Genomic DNA, 13,724 nt, shown 5'->3' on the forward strand with positions numbered 1-13,724 from the left:
AAAAATAAAATTGAACGAAGAATGAAAGAAGAGTTTTCTAAGAAGGGCCCTGAAATTGAACGAAACTAAGAAGGGTTTTCTTCTCTTTTCCTAAATCGGCTCACCATCACCGCACTCGGCACCACGGGCCGCGCCACCAGTGCACCAGCAGCACCACTAGTCGTCCAGTCCATGTTCACTATTGGAAGAACAAGGGTTTACTTTGTCTTGGTTTTTTGAGAGATGAGGTCATTGGTCCTAGGAACAACTACCGGCCAGATTGTGCAAGTCTCCTTCATTTTTTATTTTTTAAGCTTCCGAGGTTTTTATTTTATTTTATTTTTATTGAAGCTTCCAATTTTTTTTTTTCTCAAAGGGCACATTTTTTTTTATTAGGCCTTGGGCACTAAAAATCCTTAAGCCGGCCCTGCTCTCTCGATGGGCTATACAGACACATGAGAAGAATTTATAAGTTTCCATATCACACGAAAAGAGTTTGACCTTGGGGGCTGCCTCTGTTTGCAATGAAAATCCCCAGCTGAAACTGCAAGCTCCAGATGATCCATAGCATTTCGGAACCTCATTTTGTCTCCATATGAATCTGATATGATATCAAGTTAAACGCCACTGGAAACTGATCCATGGAAATTCACATGGCTATCAACCAATACACAGCTGTTACAGAAAACCACATCTTGCTGCAGCAGAGAACCGTCCATAAAAATTTGACGAGCATGTTTTGCTGGTTACTCAACTGCTGTCAGAAACTCCTCCTCATTCGACAGGATGCCCTTGTTATATGGACTTGTAAACCTTGCGCTTCCACTTGGGGTTTGCCCGGAACAGAGCAAAATTTCAAAGGCCAATTTTGGTAAAGATGGAACGACTACTTAACAAAGGCACCACAAAACATTGATATACAGACACCTGGTTCAGTATGGACCATCAGATGGAACTCTGGATACCTCTTCCAATTTATCTGCGTACAAAGAAAAAAACCTCTTATCACCCATACTGAAGATTTCAAATTAAGGAAGAGCTTATTGACATAAAAACGATTCTGCAGGGATTTACCATAAGACTTAGTCGACAAAGGCAAGCGGAAGCTAAACACCTAGCACTATATTGACGACATAAGCATCCACCCAGATCAAGAAACCGAAAATAAATGTTGGAAATTCAAAGGATTTACAATGTTCCAGGTATACTCTGCAAGCATTCAGAGCTTATGTGAAATGGCTTGAAAAGCATAAAAGCTTAAAAGCTCAGCATATAACTATTTTAAGATATAAGACGGTTAAGACCAAAAGGTGCTAATACCACGTACGCACAACTCAAAGTTAAAGGGGGGGGAAAAAAAAAAGGCACCATGTGTCCTTGCCCCAGGGGGCACTGAATAATCTCTTGTTCGTGGAGGAAGAAAACACACCCGAGTATTTCACCAGGACTCATGGATGGGGAGGGGTCGGGATTGTTTGGTGGTGGGCTGTGGAACCCAAATGAACAATCGCTGTACTCATATAGGGAGTTGGGCCAGCTTTCGCACACGACTAAATTAGGCCCTTCTTTTCTTTGTTTTTTTTTATTATTTTTGATCTGCCTTTTCTTTGATTTTATGATCGAGAGACAACACTTTGCTTTGCTTTTTGAATTGGACGAGGAGGGATGAGGGAGCAGTTCTTTCATTAACCGAAGAAAAGTAAAAAAAAAAAAAGAAACTAATGGGTACCTGGATCTCTCTGAAGTCCATGGACCATGTTTCATTACTTAGATTGTTGTTGAGGCTACAAAATTTAAAGGGCTAAATGATCTTGTAAAATATACTAGTGAAAGAATATTAGTACCGCACCTTTCAATCTAAGTTATGGAATTGCCTGGGCCCAAGTGCCCAAAATCGGATTACGCAAAATTTATAATGAAGGAATATTTGTGCACACAGTAGTTGCCATTATGCACTGTGCCGAGTTGAGAGTTAAAATTCTGACCATCTATTTTTTTTCAACACAAATGTTCTAAAACCAAGTACTTAGCGACATCTGATCAAGAAGATGTTTGTTGATGAAGTTTTGTGTTTCCCAATATGAATGTTCCAAATCATCAAAATAAGACGGGTTCTTCCAGGCCGGCCCTATTTTGTCACCCTCTACCCTTCAAGACCAAGCGCGCGTCTTACCATACCCGTGCAGGCACTATTTTAAGTGATCTGCCCAATATAACCCCCGCTCTCCTCCGCATTGACCTTCCACAGTTCCACTCCTCCAACTTCTTCTCCGCGTTCACATGCTTAGCCGTGGGAGCCGAACCCTCCCTTGCAGCCACGGAGGTGGAGCATCGGGTGGGGCAGTCGTTGGAGGAGTTGACGAGGAGGGATGAATCGTGTTGAGTTGGAGGAAGTCTATGGGAGATCCACCGTCCTTGTGGATCTCATGAGGAGGAGGTTTGGTGGTAGATCTTGGTTCTGGGAAGTCCTGGTGGATCTTGTAGAAGTCTTAGTGGATCTGTGTAGTATAGTATAGGATTTCAAGTTAGCGTGAATTCGGAATATGAGGTGTGAATTCTGCTAGGATTTCAAGTTAATGTGAATTCTGAATATGAGGTACGGATTCTTCAAAAATTGTGAAATCTCTCGGTGTGAATAGTGCATGAGAGGTGTGAATTCTGCAAAGAAATATGAATTCTATGTGAATTATGCAGATAGGTGTGAGGTGAATTCAGAAAAAGGGTTGAATTATGGGTTGTGAATTCTGAAGAAAATGATGTGAATTCTACAAAGGGTATAGATTTTGAAAAGGGTATGAATTCACACTCCCTAAAACCGAATTCACATGCCCTATTCGACATAATTCACAACCACTAGCTAAAAACAAAATTCACATGCTATTTGACAGAATTTACACCCATTAAAAGTAGAATTCAAAACCATGTTGGACACAATTCACACTCCCTAAAAATAGAAAATCCCTATTGGACATAATTCACCCCCAAAAACAAAAATTCATCCCCTTATTTAATAGAATTCACACCCCAATAGAATGCACCCGTATTTGATAGTATTCACATTGCGTATTTGACATAGTTCACATCACCTAAAAACAGAATTCACATGCCTTATTTGACAGAATTCACACCCCCTAAAAACAGAATTCACATGCCTTATTTGACACAATTCACGCCTCATAAAAACAGAATTCAAAACTCCTATTGGAAATTCACCCCCTTATTTAACCTTATTTAGCAGAATTCACATGTTCTATATGCCTTATTTGACAAAATTCACACTCTCTAAAAATAAAATTCATCCCATATTTGATAGAATTCACACCAAACAAAATTCACCCCTATATTTGATGACATAATTCAAATGCTCTAAAAATAGAATTCATCCCCTAGAATTCACACGTCCTAAAAACAACAGAATTCACCCCTATATTTGACAGAATTCACATGCTCTATATGCTCTATTTGATAGAATTCACACCTCACCACTTCACTTCAGATCTCAGATCGACCTCAAAACCACCCCCACAACTTCTTAGATTTTATGAGATGCACTAGGACTTCAACTTGAGATTCACTAGGACTTCCAACCACCAATGTTCTCAATCATCGACCATCCACCACCATCGTGAGATCATCCACCATCCACCATCATGAGATCATACTTCACTTGAGATCCACCAGGACTTCCAACGTGATTGTAATTCCATCGGCTGCAATTCTCCTCCTTGCCAGCCATCGTAAACAAAATGATCGAGCAGAACAAAAACATTAAAACGAGGGTAAAATTGTAAAAGCAGTTTTTAAAAAGGGGTGGACGGGATACCCTGTAAAACGGGATTGGCAAGGGATGGCAACAAAAAAGTAGGACCGGCCGGTAATTTCCCGAAGAAATAAGACCGGGGTAGTATATTCCGGACCAAGTTAACTGGATTGTATCATTCCAATACTTATCCAGTTGGCAAACGACCCGTTAGGGTTCAGACATTCCGGACCCAAGTTAGCTGCAGTATATCATTCCAATACTTATCTAGTTGGCAAACGGCCCGTTAGGGTTGGTATATTCCGGGCCCAAGTTAGCGGGACTATAAAGTATCTAAATGACCATATTCAATTCCTCCTTTCCAGCATTCTTTCGTACTAGTACTGTTTTGGGACTCCGGTTTTGCTAACGAATCAGCAGCCAGTCTCAAATCAAATGGCTAGACGAACAGAACCCAATATACGGTTAAAGCTCCTCGTAGACATGAAATCCAGAACGGTGTTCTTTGCAGAGGCCGGAAAGGACTTCGTCGACTTCCTCTTTGGAATCTTGGAGCTGCCTCTGGGTTCCGTCTTGGGACTTGCGCGCAGCACTGGCAAGACTGGAACTGGGTCTTGGGCCAAAGTCTATGAAAGCGTCAAAAACATGGACGAGGGATACATGCAATCAAGCAACACCAGGAAGTCCCTCTTGGAACCCAAGATTCCTGCATATACCGAAACTAAGCCCGCTGCTCTGTTGAAGCAATTGGCATATCCTAATCACCTTGACCGTGGGTCACGTCCCGACGGGCATGTCAAAGGAGTGGCGACTTACATGGTGATGGATGATCTAACCGTGAAACCCGTATCCACCATTTCCAGTATCTCTCTTCTCAACAGTATGGGGATCCAAAACTTTGGCTCTTTGGAAGAGAAGACTGTGGAGGTTGACGTGACAAAGGTGTGATTATTATTATTATTTTAGCATGTTTTAGTGATTTAGGATATGGTTAAACGTACATGTTATATTCCCCATGTTCTCTTGTTAGGGTTTGGAGCTTGTGAAGGCCTCCTTTGGCTCTACCAAAGTCCTCACTGATGTGTTTCTCCCTACTTGCGCTACGTCTAGTAAAAGAGAAAGGGTATGTTGTTTTACTTTCAGTCCATATGAATGACTTTTGGCAAGAGGCATTTTAAGGTGACTAAGGTCAGTAATAAGTAGTCCCATATAAACTGTTTCTCTCCGGTTGCGGCTCTAGAATTTTTCACGATGGTGGTCAATGAATAACATAATTTCGATAAATCCTATTAAAAAGTCTTACATAATGTGTTTTTTGTTTATCACGTCTTCCACAATGTGTTGATGTTGACATTTACACCAAAAAGGTACAAACACACAGGATTATAATTGTATTCGACTGATCTTTTGTGATTTCCAAAAATTAAGGTGAATTGAAACTTCTCTAGTTTACACAGATGAAAACACAAATACCTAGCAAGCTAGTTTCACTATATTCATTTGGTTCCTAAATAATGAATAAAGGGCTACCCGAAAACTGGTTACAGGCTGATTTAGTTTCTGTTGATTGGAGTGCTTGCTTGATATCTAACAAAAACTAAGGTTAGGGACCTTCAAAATGTTTATGGCTCTTTATAAAGTTCAGTATTTCTATAAGTATTGACTCAGAAGGATACCGATTTTGGTCCATTGAGGTCAACTCAAACCCAAGAAAACATGCAACACAAACGGTCTGGCAATGTTTTCTGGTTTCTTTAATATATATATATTCTCTGTTGTTTTGTCCATTTAATTTGGATTGTCTGGCCCTAGCTGTTGAAAACCTTAATGAACAAAATATGCTTATAAAGGTGGACCGGTGGTAAATGCTGCCTTTTATTGTGCTGCAAGAATGCGATAGAAACTTGTACGTAGAAGAGGAGATCTTGCTTTGTTCATTGGACCAAATTCAGGTTAGGCATACTATAAAGTGAAAGGTGACGAATTAATAACGTTTGTAGCTTTCCTTTTCATTTAGGAACTAGAACCCGTTACGTCCACATTTTAATTCTTATAAATCGGTACACATTAGCCCTTTCCTGTTAAGTTCATCATCCAATATTTCAAGCCTTGCAGTAAATTATTGCTTGCTCTGTCGTTAGTATAGCTAAAATTCGAATTTCAATAATGTGGCAGTGGCATTTCCTATACAAGGATACAAACCAAATCATGCATGTTTTGTGTGTGAGAAAGGTGTTAGTGCAAGCGTTGGGACGTCTTTGGTCTTTGTCACTTTTTTGCGGATAGATGAGTAGTTGGTCTACGCATCTCCTCTTCTCATATTTTCCTCTGTGATTTTCGGTCCTTCAAACCCAGAAGATCATCCTTTGAGAATTTTTGATCGGATTGTTACTCTGTTGTGTTGACTGAGGAAGGAAATTAGTTTTCCCCAAATAAGCATTTCTTCTCAAATTACCTGGTCTTTAGTTCTTTTACCGCGAATCTTACCTTGTTTATGTGGTCATTTATGTCGCAGAATGCTTGAAGCTCTTGAAGGTCCGGAAGACGTTACTGCAGTGGGAAGTACTTTTGACTTGGAGGCCTGATTTTTGTTGGCAGTGGTGTGCCTATATGTCGTAGTTTTAGACCGGTACATATTTCAGTTTATGCAATGTAGATCTTGAGCTTGATGTTAAGTTGCATCTCAAAACTACTAATCACCTAAATAGAGTATCGTTAGTATGAAATATGAATCGACGTTGAAAGCTTTCAACGAGGTTTTGTTTTTTGAAAGGCACATGTTGCAGATGTTGCTTCTTACTTACTTATATAGGTACGTTAACTGCCTTGATTCCCTCTTAGTCATCAACAGGCTATATACTATGAAAACAAGGTGTAGTATTGGTTTGATATAGTAGCTGCGTAGTGTAGCGTAGAGCATATTACAGTCATTTGTTCAGGACCCATAATGCTGCCTTTGGCAACTACTTCTTCAGGGTTAACAATTGGCCGGTAATCTTCGTTTCTGCCTAGGATTCATCTGAGGTAGGACCGAATTGCGGGACGTGAAATTTTTCAGAAATTGGGGACTTCTAAAGGCTTCCTCCTGCAGCCTCACTTGTTTGTTTGAACATTGATCATCTAATATATTATGCGTTGACTACACCTATTCCATTATTTGTTTCTCATTTCTTTCAGTGTTTTATGAGCTCATGAGGCAATAATTTACAGGGAGCTGACATGGCTTGGGTGCGCCTAGTTTTTACTTTTCATGATAGAAATATCTCTTCAATCTTTCGAAAATCTTAAATGTTAAAAGTTATGAAAGCAGCTATATGCTAGTAGCGACCGGAAACAACTAAAGACCCAACCTTGTTTACTAGACTGATATTTTAAGACTTGCATTGGATCAGCTCTACAAGAGAAGAATAAAATTGTGACACCGAAGTTAATTTTTTTGTACAAGCAGATGTTGTCTGCAGATTACTATACAAATGACAACATTTTTCGGGTCAAATTAAAAAGCTCTCTCTCTCTCTCTCTCTCTCTCTCTCTCTCTCTCTCTCTCTCTCACAGATGTTCTCTGCAGATTACTATACAAGTGAGAACATTTTTCGAGTCCCCTATTCTCCTCTCCAACCTCAAGGTTATTAGGTCTTCTCTCTCTCTCTCTCTTGATGGGTTATACAGACACATGAGAAGAATTTAAAGGTTAATATATCACACAGAAAAGAGATTGACCTTGGGGTTGCCTCTGTTTGGAAAGAAAATCCCCAGCTGAAGGCTCCAGACGATCTGTAGCGTTTGTAACCTCATTTTGTCTCCACACGATATCAAGTTAAATGCAACTGGAGACTGATCCATGGAAATTCACATAGCTATCAATCAATATGCAGCTGTGTAAAGAAACCACATCTTGCTGCAACAGAGAACAGTGCATATGCCGAGCATGCTGTGCTGATTATTCTACTGCTGTCAGAAACTCCTTCACATTCGACAGAATGCCCTTGTTATATGGATTTGTAAACCTTGTTTCGCTTCGACTTGGGGTTTGCCCTGAACAGAGAAATTTCAAAGACCAGTTTTGGTAAAGATGGAACAACTTTTTACGAAGACACCAAATCATTTAATTACAAACACCTGGTTCAGGATGGACAATCAGATGGAACTCTGGATACCTCTTCCAATTTATCTGCATACAAAGGGAAAAAAATCTATCAACCAAACTGCAGATATCACTTCCCCTATTTGTTATGCATAACACCACCTTAACCTGACTTGAGCCATCCACGGTGCTGGCTATACAATAACCTAACTTCTTATATGCCCTCTAGAAGAGTAAAAATCAAATTCTACATTAGGTCTTCTCAGCACAGTAATGCAGCCATCTGTGTATCTCGGCAAGATTTGGAGGGTAAACTGTATTCCCCAGATCAAAGTGGAGGTAGATAGTTTTACCAGGAAGAGCTTATTGACATTAAAATGGCTCGGGAGGAAGTTAGCATAAAAAACTTAGTTAACAAAGGAAGGCGGAAGCTAAACACCAAAGCAATATATTTGACAACATAAACATCCGCTGCTTCAACAGAATGTTTCTTAACAGAGCTCAAGAAACCAAAAAAAAATGTTGGAAAATCAAGGATTACAATGTTCGCAGTTATACTCTGCAAGCATTCACAACATAATGAGAAATGGCTTGACAAACTTTAAAGCTCAGCATATAACTACTATTTTAAGTGGAGTAAAACAGATAGTATAAGAACTCACCCATTCATCAGTTCTGATGTTGAAACAAACACAATAAATATGCCATGCCAGGAACGCTCCCTGTAAACATTCGCCAGCATGACCTGTTAGATAGTTAAACACCCTGGAAACGTTTCTCGACAATACGCCATTCAAGCACAGGATAATTTATGTAAGAGCAGAAGCAATATACACCTGCCATAGCAATTGGAGAAGGGAGAATATCATTGTGCTGGTTGCCAAATTTATAGACAAACTAGCCTGCACACATAAAATGTCAATATAGCAAAAAGATTGAGTGATACTGTATGAAGAGTTTCAATTTACCTGCCAAAATGACTTAGCACAAAAGGGAAAATACCAGGGAAAGAGATACTGTAACATACCAGTTGCCTAGTTTTATCCAGGATCTTAACCTTTGCAGTGTCTGAGATCCATCTACAAGAATGCAAATTAGCACAACTGCTCTTACCATGCATAAAATGTTGAAACTTACAAATTAACTATCCAGATACATAAAGCCATACCTTTTTTTTTTTAATGGAATTCTAAAAGTTCAAAACATGATAGTGATACATAAATGGTTAGAAAGGTATGCTAATCAACCAAAGCAAGAGTTTAGCAATTTCACGATGTTCAAAAACCTGCAAAAAATATACCGCAACCTAGAATGACAAAATCATCAAGTCTAAAATAGTCAAGTGATGACTGCAGATTCATCTCTTATTTAGATCTTTTACTTGGGCAAGACTGCAGATGTTTATAAGCCCCCTTAATGCATATAAGATAGATTTACAATGTTTTGGTCCAATTTTTAGCCAATATGATCCAATGCCGAACAGCAAAACAAGCTTTTTCTGTTTTTGCAGTATATGTGCTCACAAATGTATTTAGGCATAAAGAATTCAGGCTTACACTGAGCTGAGCTTGCTACATATGAAGCTTCAGTAAGAACAAACCCAGCAAGGAGGATTATAAAGAGGACATGGTTCTTCTGACCTGGATTAAAGAAAAATCAACTTCAGCACCCACCATGGCAGAAAGGACCATAGGTGACCAAAATGAATTATAGTTTAATATCCAGCAAAAGGAAACATAGTTTCCCCATGCAAGAATTGCTTTTGCAGGGATGAAAGTAGGGTGAAGTATCTCCAATAATCTCATAACCTACATGTGACCTGTGAGTCTGTGACCATACCTATACAGTTCCCAAAAGCAGGACAGTGGTGGTCAAACCCCTTTACATAAGCCTTGCAGTGCCCACAATATCTGACTCTCTGGAGTGGAATAGCGGTCTGTGATAAAACCATAGACTGAGTGCTTCAGGATACGAAAGAATTCGATGATAAATGAGTAAAACATGTGCAAAAATTTGTTTTTTTGTAAATAGAATTTAATGCAGATAGAACCCTGAGATACGTTCAATTGAGATAATAAATTGCTATACTGAAATGCAGGTTCAGACCATTATGCACATACTGCCACCAGATATGAACAAAGGGTTAGGCTTTTCAACACAAAATCCAGATTCAAAGCATTCAAGAACCAATTTGAAAACATAGGTGTTATGGTATAAACAGACTCAATAACTCAAGTTTCAGTGGATGTTCATAGTTTGTTACAACGACATTTGAGACCCTGACTTCCTAGTATTTTTTGAAATCAAAATAGTAGTTGAAATGTGAAATTTTAACTAGCAAGGCTACCGAAATCAATTTTCAAAAGTAAAACTAGAGGGTAAAAGATTATGAGCAGTATTTATATATTAAAAGAGTAAAAGATGAAATCACTGGAATCAACTTACTTCTTCGACAGAAAACTCATAGGGCATGTCACAAGTTGATGGCACCAATTCCTGCATCAGTAGGGGTAGTTTCAGTAGTCATGTTGTCTTATCTAAATGGATGGGAATCTCACGCTCTCAACATTTACAACATTTGAATGTGCTTCAAATACTGATACAGGGCGCTCTACAAACTTGTTGAGATGGGAAGATTCAGTCGTTACAAAACCAGGGTCTGTTGACAGGATACTGGCACCAACAATATACATAATCAGGATAGTAGATAAATAAATGAAAATTTCTTGCGAATCTTAAAAGTAATTTTCCTGTACGATGAGATCAATTTGATTAGCTTGAGAGTAGAAACAAGAATCTAACCTGCATAGACCAACCATGAGCATAACGAACTCTGTATTCAGAATAAAGTCCATCAAAGGTGAAATGACTGCAAAGAAAAAAGGTATATAAGGATGTCAGTATTTGATACAAGTCAAACACAAAAACCTAGAAAAGACGATTTCTCCATAAATAATTTTGTAAGCACTACAAGTCCCTTTGACATTAGAACCATGAGGTAGTTGGGTGCAGGTTGAGATACAAAATTCGGGATTTGCCAAAATTTAAGATGGGAAGAATCTATCGTCTACACAAATCAGAAACTCCATCAAACACAAGGTGGTAAAGGAACTTCAAATTTAATTTATTTGCTTCAAGATAGACAAATTTTGCCACCCACAAAAAAAAAAAGAAAAAAAAAAAAGGAGAGCAGAACTCCAACATACAATACTTATATTGGACTTCGATAACAAATAATCAATTATATCAAAATTTCTCTCAGTAAAGCAAGATGCCATGTAGACAACCTTTGCAGATGCCGGAGGAAATCAAATTATTAGGGGAATGAAAAAGTAGCAATGAGGAGTGAAATTGGTGGTTCAAGCTTCTAATTCTAAAGGCAATGCAACAAAATGGGGGATGAGAAAGTGGTGAGCGAGAGTGCTCCAAGATGATTTTGATCCCAACTCCAAAGCACATGGTATGGTGACTAATAAGTACAGTATGTGTTACATTTTGAGCGTGCAGGTATATTCTTAGTTCAAAAATTGCTTTAGAGCTACACAAAGATGTTTCAATCACAATTCATGCTATACTAGTAATTCACTTCATTATGTAAGCATTTACATGTACTTTCAAACGAATGGATGTACCAACTGGCTTGGGTGGAGCTTCCATGGGTCAAGCGGGGTCACTTGACCCTGTTGACATCCACATTTTCCCGTTAAATTGGTTAAATTTTTATGCATTTGACCCCACAATTTCAATTGAATTGCCGCAAGTATGAAACGATTCGGCTAAAACCATAATTTTGCCCTATTTTTAAAGCTAGTATTTCACTAACCATGGTCAATAAATGTGGATAATAGTCATTTAATGCTAAAGAAGTTAGACTTTCAATACGCATTTTTCAATTAAGAATACACATTCGCAAACTTCTATGCATAAATCATGATCATCGACACATTTTTAGCACAATATCACTTCCCTAAGGGCTATCAATCATCAATAATTTTGTAGTAGCAATACATATTGAAATTTTGATTAGCGAACCAGAAGAAGATTAAATTGAATTATCCTAATCCAAACTAGAGACTATAGAGAGATTAGTGGAACAGAAAGAGAGTGTGACCTTGTCGAATTACTCCAATATAAACACCCCAACCGAACATAATATTGAGAAAAACAAAGGCCGGCGCCGACGCTCGGAGTCGAAGTAGTCTCTTGCAGCATCTCCCAACAGCAGCCAGTGCCAACATTGCTACAGCTGAAGAGAAACAACCACTTACTCCATTAATCATGTATAACAGATCACACACACACACACACATATATATATATATATATATATATAGAGAGAGAGAGAGAGAGAGAGAGAGAGAGAGAGAGAGGACCTGAGAGAGAGAGGAAGGTGAGGAGAGAGGAGTTGGGGAAGAAGCAAAGAAGCATGTAAAGGGCCAGCTGAATTAGAGAAAAAGAGACGAAGGACGTCAGACAACGACTGATCAAATCGGACGAGGCTCTTCGATTCCTTGTGTGCTCTACTGATTCTGCTCGCATTTTTTCTGCTCCAGAGGAATCAGTTGTAAAAACGAAGACCTTTCGTGGGGGAGGAAAACGCACCGAGGGGGAGTATAGTTAAATTTGATACTAGTAAAAAAAAATGAGGAAATCAATTTCCCCGGGTCGGGAGGGATCCGGATTCTTTGGTGGTGGGCTGTGACTGTGAGGGAAGCGTGACCCGACTGAACGTGGCTTCTTCACTCGCATGGGAACTTGGGCCAGACTTTTCCGTAGTATAAGGCTAAAATCCGGCCCTTATCTAGGTACAGTTTTTTTTTTTTTTTTGGAAAATGGCGGCCAATAAAGTATTTTGATAATTAATACTCGTCAAAGATATTTTCAGAATTAACAAATGTTCTCAGTATGTCCTTGACGGATATTAATTATCAAAACACGTTATGAGCCATCATTTTCCCTTTTTTGTTTTGTTTTGGTGTTTTTTTAGGAAAATTAATTTCTACACCTCTCTAATTGATGTAAACACTTTTTTTTTCCGTCTTTTAGCAGATGAATTTACGAAACAATCCTTGCATGCATACACTTTTTACAAATTAGGTGTTCAAGAGTGAGAAATTTGGATGTTCAAATCAAGCTAAATTAAAATTACTACATGTTTTATTTAACAAAGAAAAAGGGGTATTCAAGTGATCACCCTTTGCAAAGGGTGGAGCCCCATTGCTACAGGGATTTGTCCAATATGCGCGTAAGCTGACCAAGAACACTCTGCATTACCCAAAAAAATATTAAGAGAAGCTCAGGACATCCCGCATTATCGAGAGAGAGAGAGAGGGGCCAAAGGTGGCTAGGGAACATGTCACGCCTCTATCCATGTGGACGCGTCAACTTGAACAACACAAGCACACTCATACATCGAATGAGTTCGAATCCTGTCAAGTTTGCTAAAAACCTGTTGGTCCATTTTGTCACAAAACCTTCCCCTAAAATACTTGTTTAGAAATAATCCCAGCCCTTGATTTTAGTAGAATGTTTTGTGGCTCAATTTTGGCCACAAAATGGACCAAACAGACAAACAGGTTTTTAGCAAACTTGACATGATCCGAGCCCGACATGGAACATGCATTTCCGAGCCCGGACCGGACCACCAGAGATCCAAGTCCAACAACAAATAATACTACTATTATTACTACGAGACCGCTAGGCACTGGTACTTCCTGTTCCTGTTTCGTTACAAGTATTTATTTCCTTAGCTTTCCCACACATTTGCGTCCACATTTTGGTATATCATTCACTGCTACGTCCTGATCGATCTGACCCCAATTGAAACTTGACTGGGATATGATTGGCTGAGGGAAAGAAAGAGAAAGATGGTGGATCTCTCTTCTCTCTCTCTCTCTCTCT

General features: G+C 39.0%; 2 protein-coding genes across 5 annotated transcripts; one reads left to right on the top strand and one right to left on the bottom strand.

Moving 5' to 3' along the window:
- Nucleotides 1-816: 816 nt before the first annotated feature.
- On the bottom strand, nt 817-12,431 carry LOC131314746 (uncharacterized). 4 transcript variants are annotated; one of them, XR_009196508.1, is made up of 13 exons: nt 12,197-12,431; nt 11,935-12,069; nt 10,626-10,692; nt 10,400-10,496; nt 10,269-10,319; nt 9,663-9,759; nt 9,380-9,463; nt 8,851-8,891; nt 8,660-8,725; nt 8,486-8,545; nt 7,859-7,910; nt 7,460-7,774; nt 817-958 (listed from the first exon to the last, which is right to left on the bottom strand). XR_009196508.1 is itself a non-coding variant. In XM_058343590.1 (12 exons), the coding sequence occupies exons 1-12, from the start codon at nt 12,360-12,362 to the stop codon at nt 7,680-7,682; spliced, it is 1,011 nt and encodes a 336-aa protein (XP_058199573.1). In that variant the 5' UTR covers nt 12,363-12,431; the 3' UTR covers nt 7,123-7,679. The 4 variants fall into 4 exon arrangements, 2 of the variants coding, with proteins under 2 accessions (XP_058199573.1, XP_058199574.1); XM_058343590.1 differs by lacking the exon at nt 817-958 and having other exon boundaries at nt 7,123-7,774; XM_058343591.1 differs by lacking the exons at nt 817-958; nt 8,486-8,545 and having other exon boundaries at nt 7,123-7,774.
- LOC131314748 (uncharacterized) lies at nt 3,213-6,917 on the top strand. The gene is made up of 3 exons (XM_058343592.1): nt 3,213-4,681; nt 4,770-4,862; nt 6,255-6,917. Exons 1-3 carry the CDS (start codon nt 4,175-4,177, stop codon nt 6,261-6,263), a joined length of 609 nt encoding a protein of 202 aa, XP_058199575.1. The 5' UTR covers nt 3,213-4,174; the 3' UTR covers nt 6,264-6,917.
- Nucleotides 12,432-13,724: the final 1,293 nt, after the last annotated feature.

This window comes from Rhododendron vialii, chromosome 13a (genome assembly GCF_030253575.1).
Source record: "Rhododendron vialii isolate Sample 1 chromosome 13a, ASM3025357v1".
Classification (NCBI taxonomy): Eukaryota; Viridiplantae; Streptophyta; class Magnoliopsida; order Ericales; family Ericaceae; genus Rhododendron; species Rhododendron vialii.